This window comes from Pongo abelii, chromosome 17, assembly GCF_028885655.2.
Source record: "Pongo abelii isolate AG06213 chromosome 17, NHGRI_mPonAbe1-v2.0_pri, whole genome shotgun sequence".
NCBI lineage: Eukaryota > Metazoa > Chordata > Mammalia > Primates > Hominidae > Pongo > Pongo abelii.
The window spans coordinates 35,130,637-35,157,498 of record NC_072002.2 but is presented as its reverse complement, the minus strand read 5'-3'; the positions used below and the strand labels follow the sequence as shown (position 1 = coordinate 35,157,498).

General features: G+C 37.4%; 1 protein-coding gene across 2 annotated transcripts in view; it reads left to right on the top strand.

The window, feature by feature from the left end:
• Positions 1 to 15,759, top strand: part of ROCK1 (Rho associated coiled-coil containing protein kinase 1) — a 165,968-nt gene extending 150,209 nt beyond the window's left edge. For both annotated transcript variants that reach the window (XM_024235926.3, XM_054538179.2), the window contains exons 28-33: positions 5,655 to 5,725; positions 5,935 to 6,023; positions 10,403 to 10,481; positions 10,596 to 10,857; positions 11,848 to 12,055; positions 14,235 to 15,759. In XM_024235926.3, the coding sequence (XP_024091694.1) occupies positions 5,655 to 5,725; positions 5,935 to 6,023; positions 10,403 to 10,481; positions 10,596 to 10,857; positions 11,848 to 12,055; positions 14,235 to 14,238 (713 nt within the window). In that variant the 3' untranslated portion in view covers positions 14,239 to 15,759. The remainder of the gene's footprint in view (positions 1 to 5,654; positions 5,726 to 5,934; positions 6,024 to 10,402; positions 10,482 to 10,595; positions 10,858 to 11,847; positions 12,056 to 14,234) is intronic.
• The last annotated feature ends 11,103 nt before the right edge of the window (positions 15,760 to 26,862 follow it).

Here is a 26,862-nt window from a genome sequence, read left to right as displayed (position 1 = left end):
GTACACACATACATATATGTACATGCATATATGTGTGTACACACATACATATATGTACATACATATGTGTGTACACACATACATATATGTACATGCATACATATATATTTATATTTCAAGATAATATAATCAAGCTAAAACAATTTCCAACATTATTAATTGAAATATGATAAAGTAATATATATGATCTATACATATATGTATGTATGTATATATGTATGTATGTATGTATGAAACAGTCTCACTCTGTTGCCCAGGCTAGAGTGCAGTGGCATGATCTTGGTTCATGATCCTGCCTCCTGGGCTCAAGCGATCCTCCTGCCCCAACCTCCTGAGTAGCTAGGACTACAGGTGCGCATCACCACACCCGGCTAATTTTTTAAATTTTTTGTAGAGATGGGATTTCACCATATTGCCCAGGCTGGTTTTGAACTCCTGAGCTCAAGCTGTCTGCCTGCCTTGGCCTTCCAGAGTGCTGAGATTACAGGCATGAGCCACCCGCCTGGCCGACCTTGCTCTATTTAGTGTCAATTCGAAATCCTGACCAATTTTATTTTTATTCCACCCATTTCCCTTTAACTATTTATAATGCCTTATATGCACCTTAGTTTTCTTAGTATTGGGTTAAATATGTCAGAAATGGACACATTATTGGTGAATGCTAGTTAGAAGATTTGAGTTGAAAGGTGAGCTGGTGGGACTGCTAATGAGGAAAGTGATTAATTTTACCCACCATCATGGCTGATTCAGAAAGGCTAAGCTCATAGTGCCATCAGCTGGCTTCATTGGCAGGCTTAGACTGGGAATCCATTTAGATTTCAGAATCCTGACCTAATAAATTGACTTATTGAGCAAAGAGATTTTTAAATGTTTCTACTAGCTCCATTTTCAGTATATTTCTTAGAATATTAGTGTACTTTCAGGAATTTTAAGGTTATCAAAGTCCAAACCAAGTGGGGCAGGGAGTACTTGGTGGCCATTCTCCCTTGCTAGAAAATGAGGCCAGTTAATACCTCTTTTCCTATTACTGTGTTCTTAATTTTGAGACTTCATAAAATCTCAACAGTGCTGAACCTTGACTTTCATATTGGAAGTAGAAATTAATGGATAGTCTTTGTTAATATTATTTACCTCTCTGTGAGTCAGATATTTTGCTAGTAAATTGAAAATGTGTATTAAATCCACCATTTACTAGATGCTCAAAAATGGTCCCTGGCAAATAAAGTTAAGGTTTTGCAGTCATATCTAGGAAGAATTGTTAAAGAATGTTGATATTCATTCTTAATATTAGATAGTTACATATCATTCAAGTGTCTAAAAAATGTCTTGAAGGTAATGGCTAATGATTAATTTTTACTTCAGTTTAGAAAATTAGTAAATGAATATACGTACTAAAAAGGAGAGGACTTTGAATAGATTAAGTTTACTCCAAGTTAAAATAATGGCTTTTTGAAATATGGGTCACATTTTTCAGTTTTTTTTAAAGTACTTGGATGGATAAACTGACACTGCAACTTTTATTATTTCTCTTAGATTTCATTATTCAATATAATTATAATTTAATTATCTTGTACATCTAGAACGCAGCCTCTATGAATCCTCAGTGGCCATTTTGTTATTAACTAGCTTAAATATTAAATCTCCCTTCTAAAATTCCCAATTCTAAAAACCTTATTAAAAAATGTTACTCCTTCTCTGACTTATAACTCTTTGAAGTTCTTGAAGTCACCTTCATTCTCTTAATTCTTTTATGTCTTTATCCTCTCTTTGGTTCTGTAGCAGGTTGTGACCTAGCACACAATACAAACATAAAGGTTACCCTTAGGGTTATGGATGCCTGTTGCCTAGATGACAAAAAACTTTAATGTGATAAATGTTTCTTTTCCTCATTCTTTCTGTTTTCTTCTTTTGGAACTGTTAACCTAGACATCTGAAGAAAATGTAGAAATAGATGATGGATTAAGAAAACTTGGCATTGATACTCCAGTAATATTCATTATCTCATATGGATTATTTGTATCATACCCTTTTCCATCCAGCTTGACCTTAGGTTATGTAACTTAAACCTGAAAATGGTGGCTCTCTTGGTGTGTTTCCCAATATTTGAATATATGAATGTTTCTGACCTTGCCCAAATCTACAGTGATTTGAAGTTAGTGTATCTGACTTGTTGAGTGTTAATTAATTTTCTTTTTTATATCACTTTTGAATTTAATTAAAGTGTTTTGAAATGGTTCTCTAGCCTTGTTTCTTAAGCAGTATGTTTGTGGTATAGCTAAATAAATTAGGTAGTCTTCAGAGGTTAGCTCTGATGTTTGAATTGGCTATATCGAGTATTGATGTACATATAGTTAGATTGTCTCTTATTTGGGTAAAGAAATCGCTGATATTGCAGTAATATACATCTAACTTCTTATAAGTTAAAATTGTTCTACAAATATATTGTATAAAATTTAGAGCCAAGTTGTTTTTGTAAATATGTAGAATATTATTAAAGATAATCCAGACTTAGAGGTTCTCTCAGTGGGAGTTTCATTTAGTTATCTGGAGAAGCTGTTTTCTGTGCTTCTGATATAAAAGATGGAATTTACAGCGTTATACCTCCAGATCACCACTTAAGTTACAGGTGGTCCCGATTTTAGAAGAGGTCTTTATATATTTTAAAAATTAGTAAGTATATTATCTTGTAACTATGGTAGGAGTAAGGAAAGGAAACACAGGAGAAGCTAGTATGTATTTTTTTAATCTGTTATTATTGAGCTTAGTTCAGTTGCTTCTCTGAGGGAATTCACCAGAGGGAAAAACTAAAATTTTCTCCCATGACATTGTTGTAAATTGGCAAAAACCTTCACATATTCTTGACACCTTTATTTGCATTCCAGATTTCTTCATTTATTTTCTCCCTGCCCCTCTTCATTTAATTTAAATATGAGCAAATGTAGAATTCTGGCTTATTTGACTCATAAGATTCCCTTGATATATACAATTTCTAAGGAACACTGAAATGACAGATAAAGCCATACCATATAACAACTTATTGAAGATATATTAAAGAAAACTGGCAGATTAACCCACATCTAGAGCCAGAAAGCATAAATATTTTTGACATGGATTGTCACAAAGAAATAATGTGAAAGTGTAGGGTATTTTGGCATACACAATTTTGTGTAAATGTCAAGAATTCAAAGGGTTTTATATCTTTGTTTTTGGTGAGGAATTACTAATACTAAACAACTTCGTATTATCAGATATTAAGACTACTTTTCATTCTCACTAATGTTCGTCTTAATGTTTTCCAAACTAGACTTTAAAACCAGAGCTGCAATTTCTACCACACTAATGGGAAAATTTCTGGCAATAACTTTTTTGCTTTTATAAGATAAATTGTTGGTGAATGATCAATATGTGATCAACAGTCTTCTGCATGCTATTTAGTATAAAACTGCCCATTTGGTTTTTAAACTGGAACCACTATTTACAAAGGATGACTTTAATTGACTAATTCAGAAAAATGCAGAATTACAAAGTAATCAACAAATATCTGTCAAGTACCACCTCGTTGTGTCATTTGCCATGAGATATATAAAATCAAGTGTTAAGATATGGTCCTTGCCAGCATGCTCTTTAAGAGTCATCACCACTCCCTAATCTCAAGTATCCAGGGGCACAAACACTGCAGAAGGCCGCAGGGACCTCTGCCTAGGAAAACCAGAGACCTTTGTTCATGTGTTTATCTCCTGACCTTCTCTCCACTATTATCCTATGACCCTGCCACATCCCCCTCTCCGAGAAACACCCAAGAATCATCAATAAATACTTCATAAAAAAAGTAAATAAATAAAAAAATAAAAAATAAAAAAAAAAGATATGGTCCTTGCTCTCACAAAACTTACCAAGGAACTACCTAAGCAACAAAATAATTACTTCATGAACTAAATTGCAGCAATTAAAGCTAGGTGCTGTGGTACATGCCACTGCTTAGGAAGCTGAGGCTCAGGAGTTTGAGACCAGCCTGGACAACATAACAAGACTTCATGTCAAAAACAAAAGGAAAAAGAGAAATGTTGGGAGAAGAGAGAGATCATTTTGAACTAAAGTTATCTCATCATTTCCTCCATTTTAACAATTTATATGAAGAGGAATAACACAAGTAAAGGTGTGGAGACATTAAGTACCTGGTGGGAGTAGGGGAAAAAAATATTTCCCACAATTCAGTCAACTGCAAAGCTTGTTTGCGAACAGAATAGTGTTGTGCTCTAGAAACATAAGCTCAGAAATTAGACTGCTGGGGTTTGAAACCGTAGAGCTTTGATAGATACTGATAGAGTTGCCTTGCCCAAGTCAGTTTACCCTGCTAAGCCTTAGTCTCTTCTTTTGTAAGTGAAAGATGACAGCAGAACCTTTTCCGAATTCCTAGGAATATAATATCCTGTATTCATGGACTTATACATAGGTTAAATATGAGATATTATAAAGCATGTGGCAAATAGTAAATTTATGAATAAATAAATCAGTAAATGTTACCTATTGTTAACTGTTACTGTAAGACTGAGTTTATAGCTTTTAAATTATATGAAGGGGGACAATATATTGCCTTAGGATTATCATTTGAATGATAGTATAATCTCATATTTTAGTGTCATACTTTGAAATCGGTTATTTTTCTATTCTTTTGTGTTTCAAATATAAGGTAGATATGGAAAATAGTTAAATTGAATGGATTTTCTTATTTCCAACCTGATCTAAAATAACCATTTCTAATGGAGTTGTCTTTATCCCCCAGATATTTCTAGTAGACATTAGTTATATTTAAACAATAGTAATAATTATTATAAAATGCCTTGATCAAATAGTCAAGGAATTCCTGGTATGCACGTACTAGTTGAAATAATGGCAGTAGACCAAATGGATTCTATGTTGTTTTTACTGTTTATCAAATTGTGATATCACAAACTTAAGAGGCTTTAAAACTCTTTAGTTTGAGTAGAATTGTAATTGAACTTAGCACTAGAGTTAAGTGCTCCCCTCAACCAAATTTGGACAATTTTATTGAAATTGTTACAAATTCAAATTGAAGTTGTTTTACCAAAAAGCTTAATCAGAATATTGTACTGAGAAAACAAATACTTGTCTCTTATTCTTTATATCTAGTTGATTCTGCCTGCATTCCTTATTTATTTATCTTCTATTCTTGTCTTCTGTGAGTAATAGGACACTTCTATACTTTTGCTTGCTCTTTCTTGTGTAAATCATGGCTCTGATTTGTTCCACTTGCTGCATTATTTTTTTTTCTTTTTTTTTGCTGATTATTTTTATATGAATGTTAAATGATAAAGTCTTCTACATCATATCCCATTTAAGCTGCAATCCATTCCAGTCTTGCCTGGCTCTTGAGGGTATTGTTACTTCATACTTTTGTAATTGAGTACTAAATGTTAAATTGTATGGGAAAAGTGGCTTGGAATTTTTTTCTGCAATATTTGTATGGCCATTAAAGTTGATTTGTGTGATTGAAGCATGGAAGAGCAAATTATAGCACTTATTCATTTAGTTGTGTTCAATTGCTTGTTGCTGCATGCTGTCAGACAACTTTTAATAGTTTTTCTTTTGTTACAATTTAAGACTGACTGATAAATATATTCTTTTTCTCCTAGAGTCAAGAATTGAAGGTTGGCTTTCAGTACCAAATAGAGGAAATATCAAACGATATGGCTGGAAGAAACAGGTACCATATACCTAATTATTTTCTAACTGGTATTTTGTTCTATATTTTACTTTGGAGCATAGAACTTATATTAGCTACTTTTTTTTTTACTAGAATTGATTTTACATTAATACAATATAATCTAGATATTAGTGGCAAATATTATGCTTATCACTTTAAACCAAGTTAATGTTGCTCTTGTAACTCTTCCCCATTTTTTCTTATTTCAGTATGTTGTGGTAAGCAGCAAAAAAATTTTGTTCTATAATGACGAACAAGATAAGGAGCAATCCAATCCATCTATGGTATTGGACATAGAGTAAGTTGCCTTTGATTGAATTTTAAAGGGGTTGAGAGCTAACTTTTGATAATTATTTTTAGACTTAAAATGTATTTTATATTTTGTGTTACTTCAACACTGTTATCTACTTTTCTGTTTTTCTTAAGCATAAATGTTGACATTATATTAAATCTTCAGCAAAATGTGAGAAGGAAAAATGTATATACTTATTTCCTGTATTTGGAAGACAAATTTTTTATTTCAAGTGTTTAGTAGTTTGAGTTCAGAGAGCATTTCAAAAAGTATAGTCAGCTGTGTATCAGTGGGTTCCATATCCACAACTGTGGATAGAAAATATTTGAAAAAGGGCCGGGTGCAGTGACTCACACCTGTAACCCCAGCACTTTGGGAGGCCGAGGCAGGTGGATCACCTGAGGTCAGGAATTCAAGACCAGCCTGGCCAACATGGTGAAACCCCGTCTCTACTAAAAATACAAAAATTAGCTGGGCGTGGTGGCAGGCGCCTGTAGTCCCAGACTCAGAAGTCTGAGGCAGGAGAATCGCTTGAACCTGGGAGGCAGAGGTTGCAGTGAGCCGAGATTGCGCCACTGTACTCCAACCTGGGCCACAAGAGCGAAACTCTGTCACACACACACACACACACAAAAATATATATATATCATATATATATTATATATATATTTTTATATAATATATATATTTTTATATATATTTATATTTTTTTATATGTATTTATATATTTTTTATATATATTTTATATATATGAAAGAAAAATCTAACAATTAAAAATAATACAAATTTCTTTAAAAAATACAGTATAACAACTGTTTACGTCGTTTACACTGTATTATGTCTTATGAGTAATAAAGAGATGATTTTAAAGCATACAGGAGGATGTGCCTAGGTTATATGCAAATACTACACCATTTTATATAAGAGCCTTGAGCATACTTGGACTTCGATATTTTTGGAGTTCCTGGAATCAATTCACTGTGGATATAAAAGAACAACTGTGTAGGATTCTTTGGTCATTATTAAGGGGAAATATAAATATATCTGTTCTTTTGTAGTGATAGGTCAAAGAGGCCTATAATATAGTATTTTTTCTTCATTCTAAAATGTTTTCTTCAGTATTGCTGCTTATATTATCATAGATTATGTAGTATGTATAAAGATGAGTAAATTCCATCATTAAGGAGCTTACCGACTAGTAGGAGAAAAGGCAAAACATATGCAACAAAATATATATTCAAAGTCAAGTCTGGTAACTGCTTTTTAAAAGAAATATATATATAAAATAAAGTATTGTCATCCCTTTGGAATTAAGTATTTGTGGAGCTGGTTATAGTTAGAATGTAAAAAGAAGCAAGTTCTAGAGAATACTCATTTTATTTTCTATTTTTTTAATAAACAGCTTTAGTTGTCAAAATTTAAATTATCAGCTTAAGTGAAATAATACATAAACACTAATATGAAAGATACTATCTTTCAACTAAGTTAAATACTTTTTAGATTGATGAGAGATTTCTTTCCTCTCTTTATTAAGGTATAATTTCCCACAATAAAGTTCATAGATCTTAAGTGTTCTCTTCAGTAACTTTTTACAGTTGTAAACACTCATATAATCACCACTCAATAAAAGATAAAAAAAAAAACGTATTTCTTTAGAAAACTCACTTGTGGCTGGGCACAGTGGTTATGCCTCTAATCCCAGCACTTTGGGAGACCAAGGTGGGCGGTTGGCCTGAGTTCAGTTTGAGACCAGCCTGGGTGACATAGCGAGACCCTGTCTCTGAAAAAAAGCATTTTTTTTTTTTTTTTGATTTATAAAGAAAGCTCACTTGGGCCGAGTGTGGTGGCTTACACCTGTAATCCCAGCACTTTGGGAGGCTGAGGTGGGAGGATCATGAGGTCAGGAGTTCATTCGAGACCAGTCTGGCCAACATGGTGAAATGCTGTCTCTACTAAAAATACAAAAAATTAGCTGGGCGTGGTGGCAGGTGCCTGTAACCCCAGCTACTCGGGAGGCTGAGGCAGGAGACTCGCTTGAACCCGGGAGGCGGAGGTTGCAGTGAGCCAAGATTGTGCCACTGCACTCCAGCCTGGGTGACAGAGTGAGACTCCATCTCAAAAAAAAAAAAAAGAAAAAAAAAAAAGAAAGCTCACTTGTGCCTCTTCCCATGATCTGATTTCTATTGCCAAGATTAGTTTTGCCTGTTCTAGAACTTCATATAAATGGAATTAAACAGTAATGTACACTTTTGTGCCTAGCATCTTTGACTCAGCCTGCACCTGTGGTGGTGTATGTATTGATTGTTCTTTGTATTGCTGAATAGTATAACATTGCATGAATTTGTTTATCCATTTTTGTGTTGATTGACATTTGGGTTGCTTCCAATTTGGGGCTATTGTAAATAAGACTTATGAGCATTCCTTTTTTTAACTTATGTTTTCATTTCTCATGGGTAAATACCTAGGAGTGGTATCCTGGGTTATAAAGTAGATCTGTGTTTAACTTTTTAAAAATCTACCAAACAATTCTCAAAAATTATTATGTCACACTATTTTATATTCACCAACAGTATGAGTTTCAGTTGCTCCACATCCTCACCAACATTTGGTGATATCAACCTTTGATTTTAGCTTTTCTAGTGGATGTTAAATGCTATCTCATTGTTATTTTAATTTGCATTCTCCTCATAACTAATAATACCAAGAATCTTTCATGTCATTATTAGCCATTGTATATCTTAAGTTTTTTCAAGTCTTTTGCCCATTTTTAAATTGGGTTGCTTATGTTTTTAAGATTGGTTTTTAAGAGTTCTATATATATTCTGAATAAGAATCCTATGTTAGAAATATGTAATGCAAATATTTCCCAATCTGTTGCTTACCTGTTGATTTTGTTAATGGTGTCTTTTAATGAGGATCAGTGTACCAATTTTTAAAATGTTTTCTGCCTTTTGTGGTCTGTGTTTGGTAAGAGGTAGTTGTTTAGGTCAGGTTGGCTTTTTTTCCCCCACATAGGTATCTGGTTGTTCCAACAGTATTTGTTTTTATATGTTGACCTTGAATCATTTAATCTTGCTTTGCACTTAACAGTTTTATACGGTTGTGGGGTTTTGGGATCAATTCCACAGGGCTTTTCTACATACAGTCAGCCCTCTGTATCCATGGGTTCTGCATCTGTATATTCATCCAACCATGGATTGAAAATGTAGTTAGGCCTATTGTGGTTGTATCTGTACTTAATATGTACAGATTTGTTTTCTTGTCATTATTCTCTAAACAATATAATATAATAACAATTTCCATAGCATTTACATTGTATTAAGTATTATCTAGAGACAATTTTAAATATACAGGAAGGTGTACTTAGGTTATATACAAATACTACACCATTTCTTATCTTTTCTTTTTTTCCTGTCTCTTCCCTTCTTCCCTCTCTTTCTCTTTCTCTTTCACTCTCTCTCTTCAAAATCCTCCGGGGTCTTGGGACCAATCTGCCACAGATACCATGAGACAACTGCATACAATCATGTCATCGCCAAATAAAGGGTTTTACTCCTTTCTTTCCAATCTGTATGCCTTTCTCACGTGTATAGATTCATATGACCACCACCACACTCAAAATACAGAACAATTCCATCACAAGCGTTCCTGTGCTACTCCTTTTGTAGTCAAAAGGCAGCTTCCTTCCTCCACCTCTCCTTAATCCATAGCAACATTAATCTGTTCTCCATCTCCATAATTTTGTCTCTTCAAGAGTGTTATATGAATGGCATCAAATAATGTGTAATCTTTTCTGATCAGCTTTTTTTCCCATTCAGTATAATTCCCTTAAGATCAATCCAAGTATAATTTGTTTTTTTCTTGTTGAGTAGTATTCCATAGTATAGATGTATCACAGTTTGCTTACCCATTTATTTGGGTTGTTTCCAGGTTTTGGTTATTATGAATAAAGCTCCTATGAACATCGATGTGCAGGTTTTTTTAAATAGATATAAAATGTTATATGAATTTTTGTTTCTTGAAATTAAAGGCCCAACAGTGCAGTTTGCTGGGTTATATGGTAAGCATATGTTTAGTTTTCTAAGAAATTGCCATACTCTTTTTCCAGAGTGGCTCTGTAATTTTATGTTTCCATCAGCAGTATATGAGTGATTTACTTTCTCTGCATTCTCACCAGCATTTGGTGTTACTACTGTTTTTATTTTTTTTTAACTCTGATAGATGTGTAGTGACACTCATTGTGGTTTTAATTTGCATTTCTCTAATGACTGATGATGTTGAATATCTTTTTATGTGCTTATTTACCACCTATATGTCCTCTTTAGTGAAATGTCTTTTACAATAAATGAGTTTTTGTAAATGGCCTATATTTATTTTTATTTTAGTAAACTGTTTCACGTTAGACCTGTAACCCAAGGAGATGTGTATAGAGCTGAAACTGAAGAAATTCCTAAAATATTCCAGGTAAAAATCTGAAGTTATAATTTTAAAGAATCTAAGTCCTAAGCATTTTTGTGAAGTAAATGTAAAATATACCAAATTTTTAAAATCTTTTCCTTTCACCATTCCTGAATGTAGATACTATATGCAAATGAAGGTGAATGTAGAAAAGATGTAGAGATGGAACCAGTACAACAAGCTGAAAAAACTAATTTCCAAAATCACAAAGGCCATGAGTTTATTCCTACACTCTACCACTTTCCTGCCAATTGTGATGCCTGTGCCAAACCTCTCTGGCATGTTTTTAAGCCACCCCCTGCCCTAGAGTGTCGAAGATGCCATGTTAAGTGCCACAGAGATCACTTAGATAAGAAAGAGGACTTAATTTGTCCATGTAAAGGTAAGGCATGGTAATTATTGTTACAACTTAAACTTAGTTTTAAGTCTCAATGAACTAACTTATGTGTAGTGATTTCTATACCAAGTTGAAAAGAGATTATAAAAAGTAGTATTTTGACACTGGTGGGGCAATATGCAGCTATTTACAGATTTAGCTTTTTAAAATGTTTTTATTTATTTTTATTGATTGATTGATTGATTGAGATGGATTCTCACTCTGTCTCGCCCAGGCTGGAGTGCAGTGGCATGATCTCAGCTCACTGCAGCCTCTGCCTCCCAAGTTCAAGTGATTCTCCTATCTCAGCCTCCTGAGTAGCTGGGACTATAGGCGTGTGCCACCACACCCGGCTAATTTTGTATTTTTAGTAGAGAGGGAGTTCCACCATGTTGTCCAGGCTGGTTTCGAACTCCTGACATCAGGTGATCCACCCACCTCGACCTCCCAAAGTGCTGGGATTACAGGTGTGAGCCATTGCACGCCCGGCCAACAATGTTTTTAAAGAGAATCACCCCCTTGTAAACAAACAAAAACAAACAAACATGCTGCTAAGAAATTATTCCAAGTTGGAGAGAAGAGCAACAGGTAAGTTCCACTCTATTCCTCCCTTGAGTTTTTCCTCTTCTTTTTGTCTGGCATTCACTGCCTGGATCAGCATGCATGCTGTATCATAGAATATCTTCTAGTTTTCAGAGGTAGCTTGAGGGAAAGAATACAGACCATAGCTGTTTTCAGATAAGAAACTTATGTTCTTTAAATACATTTATTTGTTTTACATTTTTTTATATTTCTGATTTTACTTTATTAGTTTGACTAATTTTTTTTTTAATTTCAGCCTTATTTAACTTAAGGAGAATGAGATATTGTTCATGCTTAATTAAGCATATTAAAACTTTTAAAACCTTAAGAACTTGAAAAACTATGCATTTGATAGGTTGGATTTTAAAAAACTATATGGCTTTAATTATGCTTTTTTTTCCCTCCTTAACATAGTAAGTTATGATGTAACATCAGCAAGAGATATGCTGCTGTTAGCATGTTCTCAGGATGAACAAAAAAAATGGGTAACTCATTTAGTAAAGAAAATCCCTAAGAATCCACCATCTGGTTTTGTTCGTGCTTCCCCTCGAACGCTTTCTACAAGATCCACTGCAAATCAGTCTTTCCGGAAAGTGGTCAAAAATACATCTGGAAAAACTAGGTAAGGATTTGAAATGCTAACTTTTTAACAATGTGAAAATGATTGGATAACAGCTATTAAAATCAGAAATCTAATTGTGCTTTTCACCACAGAGGGCATCATTTTTAGGTCTTTGTATGTGAATTGTAGTGACTTTATAAATTAGTTTAACTTATTCTTGTTAGAGTTTAATAATAATAATACATGCAATATTATATTTATTTAGTTCTGTGTCTAATTTTATTGTCATAAGTTGCTGTACATGGCATAGTTTTAACCCTTAATGCTTTAACCAACTTGTTAATTTTTTTAATGCAGAAATTCATATAAAACCTTTAATCATCTTTTCTATTTTTTAACTGTGTTGGCATAGTTTTTCTACAAAAACCAAAATTGTTTTTCCCTTTTTTGTTAACTTCCCATACTATCCCAACATACAAAATTATTTGGTATTATCAGTGACTATGTTTTTTTAATTATTATACTTTAAGTTCTGGGGTACGTGTGCAGAACATGCAGGTTTGTTACATGAGTATACACATGCCATGGTAGTTTGCTGCACCCATCAACCCATCGTCTACATTAGGTATTTCTCCTAATGCTATCCCCCCACCCCCAGACAGGCTCTGGTGTGTGACGTTCCCCTCCCTGTGTCCATGTTTTCTCATTGTTCAACTCCCACTTACGAGTGAGAACCTGTGGTGTTTGGTTTTCTATTCCTATGTTAGTTTGCTGAGAATGATGGTTTCCAGCCTCATCCATGTCCCTTCAAAGGACATGAACTCATCCCCACCTTTTGTTTTTGTTTTTGTTTTTTGAGACAGAGTCTCACTCTGTCACCCAGGCTGGAGTGCAGTGGCGGCGCTATCTCAGCTCACTGCAACCTCCACCTCCCAAGTTCAAGCAATTCTTCAGCCTCAGCATCCCAAGTAGCGGGGATTACAGACGCATGCCACCACGCCTGGCTAATTTTTGTATTTTTAGTAGAAAGAGGGTTTCATCATGTTGGCCAGGCTGGTCTCAAACTCCTGACCTCAAGTGATCTGCCTGCCCCAGCCTCCCAAAGTGCTGGGATTATAGGCGTGAGCCACTGTGCCTGACTGTTTAACTATTTTTGATGGACTTTTTTCCAAAAATATGTTTTATGCCATGATAAACAATTATAAGGCATAACCATTCATTCATTCATTCATTCATTCATTTTGAGACAGTCTCACTCTGTCACCCAGGCCAGAGTGCAGTGGCGCAATCTCAGCTCACTGCAACCTCTGCCTCCCAGGTTCAAGCTATTCTCCCACCTCAGCCTCCTGAGTAGCTGGAATTACAGGCACACGCCACCACGCCCTACTAATTTTTGTATTTTTAGTAGAGATGGAGTTTCAACATGTTGGCCAGGCTGGTCTTGAACTCCTGACCTCAGGTGATGCACCTTCCTGGGCCTCCCAAAGTGCTGCGATTACAGGCAGGAGCCACCGCACCTGGCAGTTAACTCTTTCTTGGAGAGAAATGATGAAATCTTATCTCATTAAGTTCTCATTTTACACATTAGTAAATAAGGCTCAGAGAAATTAAGCAGTTTGCTCAATCACACAGCCAATGGATTGGAAATCATTTCTGTCCAATTCTAAAGCCTATGTTGTCCAATTCCAAAGCCTCTATTCTACCACATACCACCTTCCCTAGAGTGTACTCCCTAGATTAATAGGGCCACTTGAATCTAGAAGCTGAGACTTAACACTGATTTGCCTCGCTGCCAATGTCACCCACATCTTCCAAGCAGGCTTAAAGCCATCTTGAATTCATCCCTTTTGTTCATTCCCTATTGTCAGTAACCAGGCCTAATTCTTTGAAATGACTTATATCCTTTCCTTTCTCAGCCGCCATACTATGCCAGGTATTATCACCTCACTGCTAACTTAATTCTGTAGAATGCTATGTCAGCCTTCTCCTGAGCATAGGGTGTAAACTGGATCTAAAATGATTTGAAATGGGGTTATAGCTGAGTAAGAAAATGTGTAGAAACAAAGAGGAGAGAATACTAAGTATATTTTTCCTACTCCTTGTTTTCCAAATTTTGTGTAATTGTTAATTATTGTATGTAAAGATAATGTATATTTACCTTTCCTCCTAATGTTTGTTTCTTGTATTTTTAAACTGAGTGCATTTCTTAAATTAGTTTTTCTCCCCCCCCCCTCAACAGTTAACCATGTGACTGAGTGCCTTGTGGAATCGTGTGGGATGCTACCTGATAAACCAGGCTTCTTTAACCATGCAGAGCAGACAGGCTGTTTCTTTGACACAAATATCACAGGCTTCAGGGTTAAGATTGCTGTTATTCTGTCCTTGCTTTGGCACAACACACTGAGGGTTTTTTTTATTGCGGGTTTGCCTACAGGTAGATTAGATTAATTATTACTATGTAATGCAAGTACAGTTGGGGGAAAGCTTAGGTAGATATATTTTTTTTAAAAGGTGCTGCCTTTTTGGATTTATAAGAAAATGCCTGTCAGTCGTGATAGAACAGAGTTTTCCTCATATGAGTAAGAGGAAGGGACTTTCACTTTCAAGTGGAACGGCCATCACTATCAAGATCAGCTCATGGAAGGAGTAAAGAAAATATCTCAAAATGAGACAAACTGAAGTTTTGTTTTGTTTTTTTTTTAATGACTTAAGTTTTTGTGCTCTTGCAAGACTATACAAAACTATTTTAAGAAAGCAGTGATATCACTTGAACTTCAGTGCCCTCACTGTAGAATTTAAAAGCCTTACTGTTGATTGCCCAAGGTGGACTTGATGGAGAAAGTAAATATCTTTCATTATGCTTTACAAAATACTGTATATGTTTCAGCAAGTTTGGGGAATGGGAGAGGACAAAAAAAAATTACATTTAATCTATGCATTTTTGCCAAGCCATATTGAGTTATTTTACTACTAGAGACATTAGGAAACTAACTGTACAAAAGAACCAAGTTTAAAAGCATTTTGTGGGGTACATCATTTTCTGTAATTGTATAATGTATTTCTTTGTGGTTTTAAATGATAAAGACATTAAGTTAACAAACATATAAGAAATGTATGCACTGTTTGAAATGTAAATTATTCTTAGAACACTTTCAATGGGGGTTGCATTGTCCTTTTAGTGCCTTAATTTGAGATAATTATTTTACTGCCATGAGTAAGTATAGAAATTTCAAAAAATGTATTTTCAAAAAATTATGTGTCAGTGAGTTTTTCATTGATAATTGGTTTAATTTAAAATATTTAGAGGTTTGTTGGACTTTCATAAACTGAGTACAATCTTTGCATCAAACTACCTGCTACAATAATGACTTTATAAAACTGCAAAAAATGTAGAAGGTCGCACCAATATAAAAAGGAAATATGGCAATACATCCATGATGTTTTCCAGTTAACATAGGAATTACCAGATAAATACTGTTAAACTCTTGTCCAGTAACAAGAGTTGATTCATATGGACAGTATGATTTATTGTTTATTTTTTTAACCAAATACCTCCTCAGTAATTTATAATGGCTTTGCAGTAATGTGTATCAGATAAGAAGCACTGGAAAACCGATCGTCTCTAGGATGATATGCATGTTTCAAGTGGTATTGAAAGCCGCACTGATGGATATGTAATAATAAACATATCTGTTATTAATATACTAATGACTCTGTGCTCATTTAATGAGAAATAAAAGTAATTTATGGATGGATATCTTTAATTTTGACTGCAATGTGTTTTCTCATGGCTGAAATGAATGGAAAACATACTTCAAATTAGTCTCTGACTGTATATAAATGTTTGTGAAATTCCATGGTTAGATTAAAGTATATTTTTAAAAGATAAAACGTGGTCTTGGGCTCTAAAACAAGAGTGGGAATAGTTCACATGAAAAGCTGGCTAAAGTGTGTTGGAAAACAATTCTCCATGGGTCTCTTGCATTTCTGCACATCAGGGAAGCAGAGGCTCTGACAACCTTTCTTTTGACTATCTTTTCCAAGGATATTTATGTAGTGAACAGCCTTGGAAGATAGAGTGTCTCCCTTGAGAGGATGTCAGGTTCTTTTACTGTCCAGTATAATAAAGATAATGTCTCCCACGTATGATGCAAACCCAGTGTGTGCTCAGCACCCACCTGGGCCACTCTGCATTGCCTACATGGGACTTGGAGGGCAAAGGGAACTGATGGAACATGAAACTTATGCTGCTTTTGCTGTGCTGTGAATGAAGTCATCCGACTCTGACCCAGGGGTCTCATCTCTTTTGTCAGGATCCATGAAACTGTGACTGGAAGCATGCAAATAGGATAAAATCTCAGCACAGTTCCTGACAGTGTCCTTACTACCTTCTCAGACTCATCACCATTACCTAATATTTTAAGGTCCAGTTGCAGAGAACAGAGTTAATTCTAATTTAGTTTAAGCAAGAGAAGACTTTTTAAATGACATACTAATCTGAACTTAGAATTGTTGAGAACTGAGAGAGCTTTGAGAAATCATTCCCAATGCCACATTACAGAACCGGGTCAACCAGGAGAGCTGCTTCCTCTTCTAAGTTCAGGAAACCACTCACTCCCAAGTATACCAATATTGAGAGGGTCCAGATAGTGCCATAATTAGGAATCCACACTACCACTGCTGGTTCTCTGCAACACTTGTCAGGCTTGCTACAGTCTACCTCCAGTTAGATGTTTTGTACCATTCCTCTTGCCACTTAAGAACCTCATGTCTGCACACTGCCTCAGAAAAGGCGCTTCCATGACCCTGCTTGCTGGCATTTAGCACAGCCTGCATCTCACGCCTGCCTTCTCTAGGTGCATCTACGTGGCCAAAATTAAATCACATCCAGACCCCTAGCTGCAAGAAAGTCTGAGAAATACAGCTTCTAGCTTTCTCTCTAATTTGTTACAGGAGGACACACTAGGAGTGTGGAATGAAGGTTCAGCATTGAGTTAGCCCATGCACCCACACCTGTAAGCTTCTCTGAGACCAGGGACTCCAGCTTTGGTCAACAAAGAAAACATAGCCGCTGTCATTATTCACAGGTTCACTCTGATCACCTGTCATTTGGGGTTTCAGCTTAAATTAACCTGTTCACCCTTCATTTAAAGTAAAAAAAAAGAAGTAAAAGAACTTAAATGACAAACTCATAGTTACTTGAGTTTGTAATTCATAGTTAACTTTCACAGTTCTATAATCAATCTGGAATTCATTTGTGAGGTAAAGATCAAGAAGTATTTCTCCCATATGGATATTCAGTTGATACTGCAGTATTCATTGAAAAGACTTCTTTCCTGCATCGTGATTCAGGTGAACAATCCATTGGTGTATTTGTCTTATCCTTGCCAGTATCACACTTTTAGTTACTGTAGCTTTATAATAAGATTTTATATCTGTAGTAGAAGTCCAACTTTGTAATCCCTCCAAATTGGCTCGGCTATTCTTGGCCTTTTGCAATTCCATATAATTTTTTTTTTTTTTTTTTGAAACGAAGTTTCGCTCTTGTTGCCCAGGCTGGAGAGCAGTGGCGCAATCTCGGCTCACTGCAACCTCCGCCTCCCAGGTTCAAGTGATCGTCCTGCCTCAGCCTCCCGAGTAGCTGGGATTACAGGTGCCCACCACCATGCCCAGCTAATTTTTGTATTTTTAGTAGAGACGGGGTTTCACCATGTTGGCCAGCCTGGTCTTGAACTACTGACCTCAGGTGATCCACCCGCCCTGGCCTCCCAAAGTGCTGGGATTACAGGCATGAGCCACCACGCCTGGCTGCATTCCCATATAAATTTAAAAACAATCTACTGAAAGATGTATAAGACCTCCACCAAGAAAACTGTAAGACATTTGGAGAAGTTTAAAAAGACCTAAATAAACGGAAATGGTTTTTTTTTAATAAACAAATGATTTTTAAAGTTGATCATTAGGTTAATAAATAGTCATATAATGACAATCTGATGAGATTATGTTGCCCAGGGTGGTCTCTAACTCCTAACCTCAAGCAGTTTTACTCTCTCATTACAGGTGTACGCCACCGTGCCTGGCCTGACACTTGGAAATCTTAATCACAATTATTCTTTGTTTTTATAATGTTTACTGTTCAAATCAATTTCTGGTTGGATAGTATGTATATATAAAGCCATGCTCAATGGCTTAAATATATTTACTGCCAAATCTTTTGTGCTTTTAGTGTTTTTTTCTGGACAAGATCTATGCTTATTGCAATAAATTAAATGCAAAAAATATTCTAGTAGAAAGTCAGTCTGCACTTCCTAAACCCCACCCCACCCCACCAATTCCTTCATAACTGTTATTAACAGTTAGCTGTGTTTTCTAATGGATTATCTCCAAAGTATATGTAACTCAGATTTTTGTGAGGTAGGAAAAGAATAACATTAATTACACTTTACATATTGAAAGTCTAACATACAAAGAGATTAAATATCTCCTTTCTTTTGCCAAATGTTAATGAATTGTCTTATGAGAATTAAGATATGATACTTTCTCCCAACCTATACTGTTTCCCATAAAGTATTTGAGATGTTGGAGATTCAAGGGAAAAAATATAAATGCTTAGAAATAAATTGTATAATTCAAAGATTGTGAATAAAGTGACACTTATATGTTAATCCTATAAATTGGTTTCTTGTACCATGTAGGATGGTTTGGCTATTAAATTGAATTAAGTAGTTCATTTGCCTGGATAACTGTGAGTGTAGAATCTAACTTTCACTTGGACTAGTTGTTTAAGAACATCTACAACCGGCCGGGCACGGTGGCTCACGCCTGTAATCCCAGCACTTTGGGAGGCCGAGGTGGGCAGATCACCAGGTCAGGAGATTGAGACCACCCTGGCTAACATGGTGAAACCCCATTTTTACTAAAAATACAAAAACAAAATTAGCCAGGCGTGGTGGCGGGCGCCTGTAGTCCCAACTACTCGGGAGGCTGAGGCAGGAGAATGGCGTGAACCCACAAGGCGGAGCTTGCAGTGAGCCGAGATCACACCACTGCACTCCATTCTGGGCGACAGAGCGAGACTCCGTCTAAATAAATAAAGTCTACAACCAAATAACGTGGCAGAAATATAATATGGGCCCAGCTGGGTAAAAGGAAATATTTTGGATCATCCTTCTACTTAGGCTGAATGGATGTTTCTGGTTTGTTTTGTTTTGTTTTGAGATGGAGTCTTGCTCTTGTTGCCAGGCTGGAGTGCAGTGGTGCGATCTCGGCTCATTACAACCTCCACCTCCCGGGTTCAAGCAGTTCTCCTGCCTCAGCCTCCCAAGTAGCTGGGATTACAGGCGCCTGCCACTATGCCCAGCTAATTTTTGTATTTTTAGTAGAGACGGAGTTTCCCCATGTTGGCCAGGCTGGTCTCGAACTCCTGACCTTGTGATCCACCCACCTCAGCCTCCCAAAGTGCTGAGATTATAGGCATGAGCCACCGTGCCCAGCCTGAATGGATGTTTCTTAGATTTACTCACTCTTGGCCAAGGTTTCTTTAGTTCTGGTTGATGTAAGTTCTGTGCTATGTGCAACATATTTGCTAACTCTGCTCAGGCCTAATTCTCATTCAAAATATGTCAGTTAATCCCAAGAGGGGCCATCTAAGAGTAGGCATAAAGGAGGTCAAAACTAGAAAAGAAAAAAAAAAATGTTTCCACTACATTATTACCTCAAGATCTTGAAATTAAGATGTTTCAACGTTAAAACGTAACTTTCACCTTTACAAAAAGTATCCTATTCTCAACTTTACAAGGTATTACCAACTATAGGTATTAACATCCCTACTTTATGATGGGACAATTTTATATGTTTAAGCCAGGCACAGTGGCTCACGCCTGTTATCTCAGCACTTTGGGAGGCCAAGGTCAGTGGTCACTTAGGTAGCTCAAGACCAGCCATGGGCAACATGGCCAAACTGTTTCTCCCAAAATATAAAAAAGTAGCAAGGTGTGGTGGCATGCACCTGTGGTCTCAGCTACTTGGGAGGCTGAGGTGGGAGGATTGCTGGAGCCCAGGAAGTTGAGGCTGCAGTGAGCCGTGATTGTGCCACTGCACTCCAGCCCGGGTGACAGACTGTCTCAATAAATAAATAAATAAATAAATAAAATATATTCTGTCCTAGGGCACACAGCTATAAACCTCAATTTGCTAGATGGAATGTGAAGGTTAACTTACAGCTGAAAAAACAACAGTCATGAATTTGAATCCTGACTTACTGGGCTTTAGTATAGTTCATATATCGTAATCTGTTATTTAGATGGGAAAACTTTGATTTCACTGTCATGGTATGGAAAAAACGTCTTGGTTTTTTAAACTTTATAGTATGAACTCATCACTCATTTATAGTAGGCAGAAATATAGCTGTAAATTAACATTTTATCAAATGCAAAATAACAAATACAATAATAGGTGTCATTTTTTACTGGACTGAAAGCCTCTAGCAGGCTACACTTCATAAAGGAAACATTAAATGAATTGTGAGCTTTATGAACACTATAGATTATTTTTCCTTTGTGGTAATGTCATTTAACAGGAACTTTATTCACTAAAATTCATCTCTAGGCATTGTTCAGTTGGATATATGTTGTATGTTATCATTTCATAATATTCAGAAACTAATATTTGCTATTATAGAAATTTTTCTTATTTTTCCTTTTTACACCATATATACATTACATCCTATGTCAACTACAGCTCACTTCTATGGTTCTGACTATTCAACAAGAATTCCTAGGTCTGTCCTGTGTACCATATTGTTATTCTAATTGTCCATATAATTATACTGTATTAAACACTGCTATCTGTGAATAGGCTCATTTATTTTACTAAGTTCACTCATAATACTGATATTTTTTAATTCTGCAAAAAATATAAAATGCATTTTTATACCTGCTACCCAGAATGAGCAAATATTGTCTATTTCCTTTAAATTGCTTTTTTTAAAGAAATAAAAATTACAGAATTAACCAAAGACTTCTGTGTACCTCCTTTCCCAGTTCTATTCTCTTTCCTTCCCCCTCAGAAGCCATAAATAACTGCTGTTAATTTGATGTGTATTCTCCTCATTCGCATTCTGTCCCTTTGCTAAAACGCTTGTATCTATATAAAGCTGTTTTATATGGCTTCTACATTTATATAAATGGCATTACACTTTTCACATGTAATACTCTATAACTTGGCTTTTTTTGTTTTTGTTTTTGTTTTTGTTTTTGTTTTTGTTTTTGTTTTTGTTTTTGTTTAAGGTAAGGTCTTGCTCTGTCGCCCAGGCTGGAGTGCAACGGTGTGATCACAGCTCACTGCAGGCTTGACCTCCTGGGCTCAAGCGATCCTCCCCCCACCTAAGCCTCCCAAGTAGCTAGGACTACAGGCATGTACCACCATGCCTGGCTGATTTTCTTATTTTTTGTAGAGATGGGGTTCCACTGTTGTCCAGGCTGGTCTTGAACTCCTAGGCTCAAGCAATCCTCCCACCTTGGCCTCCCAAAGTGCTGGGATTACATATGTAAGCCACCAAACCCTGCCTCTATAACTTGTTTATTTCATCAATATTATTTATACCATTTACAATCCAAAGAGTATTTACATTACATTATAATGTCATATCTATTCCAACCAGGCTTTCAAGAAAGTGCATTTACTGTCATAGAAAAAAGAGAACATCTTCATAATCGTGCCTGAAATTGTATTTCTCATTAGCTCACTTGTTTAATGAATGTATTACATTAATTCACACTTGAACCACAAATACTCAAAAAGTAGAAACTCTCAACTATTCTCATGTTAATCATATTATTCTTACAAATTATTTATGTGATCAATAACTCCTCTAACTATAAAAGAGGCAGGCCAACCTAGAACAAACATTGTAATTAACAAGGAAACTTCAGAGTCAGAAACAACCAGGATTCCTACTATTATTCAACGTTTTTCTGAGATAAATGCAGCAAAACACAAATATGTATTACACATATTGGAAAGAAGCAGCAAACCTGCCATTACTTGCCAATCATGATTGCTTACCAAAAATGTTCCAAACAACTAACTGAAAAATGATTAGAACTAGCAAGAGACCTTAGTCATATTTAGCCTTCTTATTTGTTTTGTTAGGCTCATATTTTAAAAATATTGTTTAGTTGCTAATTTATCTTTTTTTTGAGATGTGTATTAGTCCATTTTCACCCTGTTGATAAAGACATACTTGAGACTGAGCAATTTACAAAAGAAAGACATTTAATGGACTTACAGTTCCATGTGGCTGGGGAGGCTTCACAATCATGGTGGAGGCTGAAAGGCTTGTCTCACATGGAGGTAGACAAGATAGAAAGCTTGTGCAGGAAAGCTTCCACTTATATAATCATCAGATCCCGTGAGAGTCACTTACCCCCATGAGAACAGCACAGGAAAGACATGCCCCCATGATTCAACTACCTCCCCCAAGGCCTCCCACAATGCCTGGGAATTCAAGATGAGACTTGGGTGGGGACACAGCCAAACTACATCATTCCACCCCGGCCCCTCCCAAATCTTATGTCTTCGTATGTCAAAATCAATCATGCAGCTGGGTGCAGTGGCTCATGCCTGTAATCCCAGCGCTTTGGGAGGCTGAGGTGGGTGAATCACCTGAGGTCAAGAGTTCAAGACTAGCCTGACCAACATGGTGAAACCCTGTCTCTACTAAATAAATAAAAATTAGCCGGGCATGGTGGTGGGCACCCATAATCCCAGCTACTCAGGAGGCTGAGGCAGGAGAATCCCTTTAACCTGGGAGGCAGAGGTTGCAGTGAGTTGAGATCCCGCAACTGCACTCTAGCCTGGGACTCAGAGCAAGACTCCATCTCAAAAAAAGAAAAACAAAAAAAAATCATGCCTTCCCAACAGTCCTCCAAAGTCTTAACTCATTTCAGCATTAACTCAAAAGTCCACAGTCCAAAGTCTCATCTGAGACAAGGCAAGTCCCTTCCGCCTATGAGCCTGTAAAATCAAAAGCAAGTTAGTTAATTCCTGGATACAATGGGGGTACAGGCATTGGATAAATACAGCCTTTCCAAATGGGAGGCATTGGCCAAAACAAAGGGGCTACAGGATCCATGCAAGTCCAAAATACAGTGGAGCAGTCAAATCTTAAAGCTCCAAAATGACCTCTTTTGACTCCATGTCTCACATCCAGGTCACGCTGATGGGACAGGTGGGTTCCCATGGTCTTGGGCAGCTCTGCCCCTGTGACTGCAGGATTTAGCCTCCTTCCCGGCTGATTTCATGGGCTGGTGTTGAGTGTCTGTGGCTTTTCCAGGCACACAGTGCAAGCTGTCAGTGGATCTACCATTCTGGGGTCTGGAGGATGGTGGCCTAGGCAGTACACCAGTAGGGACTCTGTGTGGAGGCTCCAACCTCACATCCCTTCTGCACTGCCCTGGCAAAGGTTCTCCATGAGGGCCCCACCCCTGCAGCAAACTTCTGCCTGGGCATCCAGGCGTTTCCATACATCTTCTGAAATCTAGGCCAAGGTTCCCAAACCTCAGTTCTTGACTTCTCTGCACCTACAGGCTCAACGCCACATGGAAGCTGCCAAGGCTTGGGTTTTCCACTCTCTGAAGCAACAGCCCAAGCTGTCTCTTAGCCCCTTTTAGTCACGGCTGGAGTGGCTGGGATGCAGAGCACCAAGTCTTTAGACTGCACACAGCATGGGGACCCTGCCTGGCCCACAAAACCATTTTATCCTAGGCCTCCGGGTCTGTGATGGGAGGGGCTGCCGTGAAGGCCTCTGACATGCCCTGGAGACGTTTTTCCCATTGTCTTGGGGATTAACATCTTACTTATGCAAATTTCTGCAGCCAGCTTCAATTTCTCCTCAGAAAATGGGTTTTTCTTTTCTATCACATTGTTAGGTTGCAAATTTTCTGAACTTTTATGCTCTGCTTCCCTTATAAAACTGAGTGCCTTTAACAGCATCCATGTCACCTCTTGAATGCTTTGCTGCTTAGACGTTTCTTCCACCAGATACCCTAAATCATCTCTCTGAAGTTCAAAGTTCCATAAATCTCTAAGGCAGGGGCAAAATGCTGCCAGTCTCTTTGCTAAAACATAACAACAGTCACCTTTGCTCCTGTTCCCAACAAGTTCCTCATCTCCATCTGAGTCCACCTCAGCCTGGACCTTATTGTCCATATCACCATCGGCATTTTGGACAAAGCCATTCAACAAATCTCTAGGAAGTTCCAAACTTTCCCACATTTTCCTGTCTTCTGCTGAGCCCTCCAAACTGTTTCAACCTCTGCCTGTTACCCAGTTCCAAAGTTGCTTCCACATTTTCCGGTATCTTCTCAGCAACACCCCACTTCTGGTACCAATTTACTGTATTAGTCCATTTTCACACTGCTGATAAAGACATACCTGAGACTGGGCAATTTACAAAAGAAAGACATTTAATGGACTTACAGTTCCACGTGGCTGGGGAGGCTTCCCAATCGTGGTGGAGGGTGAAAGGCATGTCTCACATGGTGGCAGACAAGATAAAAGAGCTTGTGCAGGGAAACTCCCCCTTCTATAATCATCAGATCCCATGAGAGTCATTCACCACCATGAGAACAGCACAGGAAAGACCTGCCCCCATGATTCAACTACCTCCCACCAGGTCCCTCCCACACGCGTGGGAATTCAATATGAGATTTGGGTGGGGACACAGCCAAATCACATCAGATGGGGTCTCATGCTCTTGTCCAGGCTGGAGTGCAGTGGTGCAATCTCGGTTCATTGCAAGCTCTGCCTCCTGGGCTCAAGTGATCCTCCTGCCTCAGTCTCCCTAGTAGCTGAGACCACAGGCGCATGCCACCATGCCCAGCTAATTTTTTGTATTTTTGGTAGAGATGGGGTCTTGCCATGTTGCCCAGGCCGGTCTTGAACTCCTGAGCTCAAGCAATCTGCCCATCTCGGCCTCCAAAAGTGCTGGGGTTACAAGCAAATAGTTGCTAATTTAAAAACTAGGATACGTCAAATACAAATCTGATTTCCAATAACTGTTTCTCAACAGTAAGTTTGGTAACACAGGGCCAGAGGCCTGCACAGCAGCAATATCCTCTCACTGTTTTCTGAGAGAGGATATGTTTTCTATTTCACCCAGTCCTTACCTGGACCACTTATTTGTGTTATCTGTCTGATGTTTAAGATCACCTGAATTTTCAGTGCTGCCAAAAAAGGTAACAATTGGCAGATGATACATACAAATATAAAACTTCTATATGGCAAATAACTCCAGAAACAACCTTAAACTATAAATGGCACTGAGAAAAATACTTGAAACATGAGAGAAAAAGGTTAAAATTCTAAAAATCCTGTAAATCAATGGATTTTTAAAAAGTAACCCTATAGAAAAATGAGCTAAAGGTAATGAACAAGCAATTAATTTTAGAAATGCAAATGATTTAGTGCTGCTTGCTTGGTTAGGTAAAAAATAATAATATACAGGGCCGGCATGGTGGCTCACGCCTGTAATCCCAGCACTTTGGGAGGCTGAGGTGGGCAGATCACTTGAGGTCAGGTGTTTGAGACCAGCCTGGCCAACACAGTGAAACACCATCACTACTAAAATACAAAAATTACCCATGCATGGTGGTGGGCACCTGTAATCCCAGCTACCTGGGGGGCTGAGGCAGGAGAACTGCTTGAACCTGGGAGGTAGTGGTTGCAGTGAGACGAGATTGTGCCACTGCTCCAGCCTGGGTGATAGAGCAAGACTCCATCTTAAAATAATAATAATAATAATAATATACAAATGGCTAATAAACTATGGGAACTGCAATTAGAATACCAGCATACCCTTCTTGCCCATTAAATTTATGGGGTTTTTTCATTATAATATCCATTACTTTCAAAAAATGGAAAAATGGTTACTACTGGGGGTAATTTATTTTGGTGGTATTTATCAATATATTAAGTATATACCTTTGATAGGGAATTTCACTTCTATGACTGATCCCATGGAAATGTTCACACATATGCACCAAGATATATATGCATAAGTTTAGTACAGTGTAAGAATACATTACTGAGCCATTTTTGTCCCTGAAGCATCACATTTGTGTTTTGAGGCCCCTTTGAACACTACTTCCAAACCAGGCTTTTGTTGTTGTTGTTGAGTGGTCTGTGTCTCTAAAGGAGAATTAAGTTGGATGGTCTTAACAGGAAAACAAAGAAGGCTGGTGCTGTAAGTGAAGGGCAGTTGGGGGTGGACTAAACTAACCCAAGATGGGGCAGGAAGACGGGCAGGGTGGAAAGGAACCTATGGAGGGAGAGCCTGAGACACCATGTGGATCTTGAATGGGGCTTGTATGGACATAGATGTGTAAGTACATAGGAGAACTGGCCATTAAGAACCCAGGCTAGGCCAGGCGTGGGGGCTCACGCCTGTAATCCCAGCACTTTGGGAGGCTGAGGCGGGTGGATCACCTGAGGTCAGGAGTTCGAGACCAGCCTGGCCAACATGGTGAAACCCCGTCTCTACTAAAAATACAAAAATTAGCCAGGCATGGTGGTGGGTGCCTGTAATCCCAGCTACTCGGGAGGCTGAGGCAGGAGAATTGCTTGAATCTGGGAGGTGGTGAGTGGAGATCACACCACTACACTCCAGCCTGGGTGACAGAGTGAGACTTTGTTTCAAAAAAAAAAAAAAAAGAACCCAGGCCCTGGGGAAGTTTTCAATCTAAATGATGTGACAGAAGATTCAGAATATTAGTGACAACCACTGTGGGTTAAATTCCAGATCCCTCTCATTTTCCCAGATGGAGATAAGCTCCTGCGTTTTTGCACTATCCAGTGGAGATAGGCAA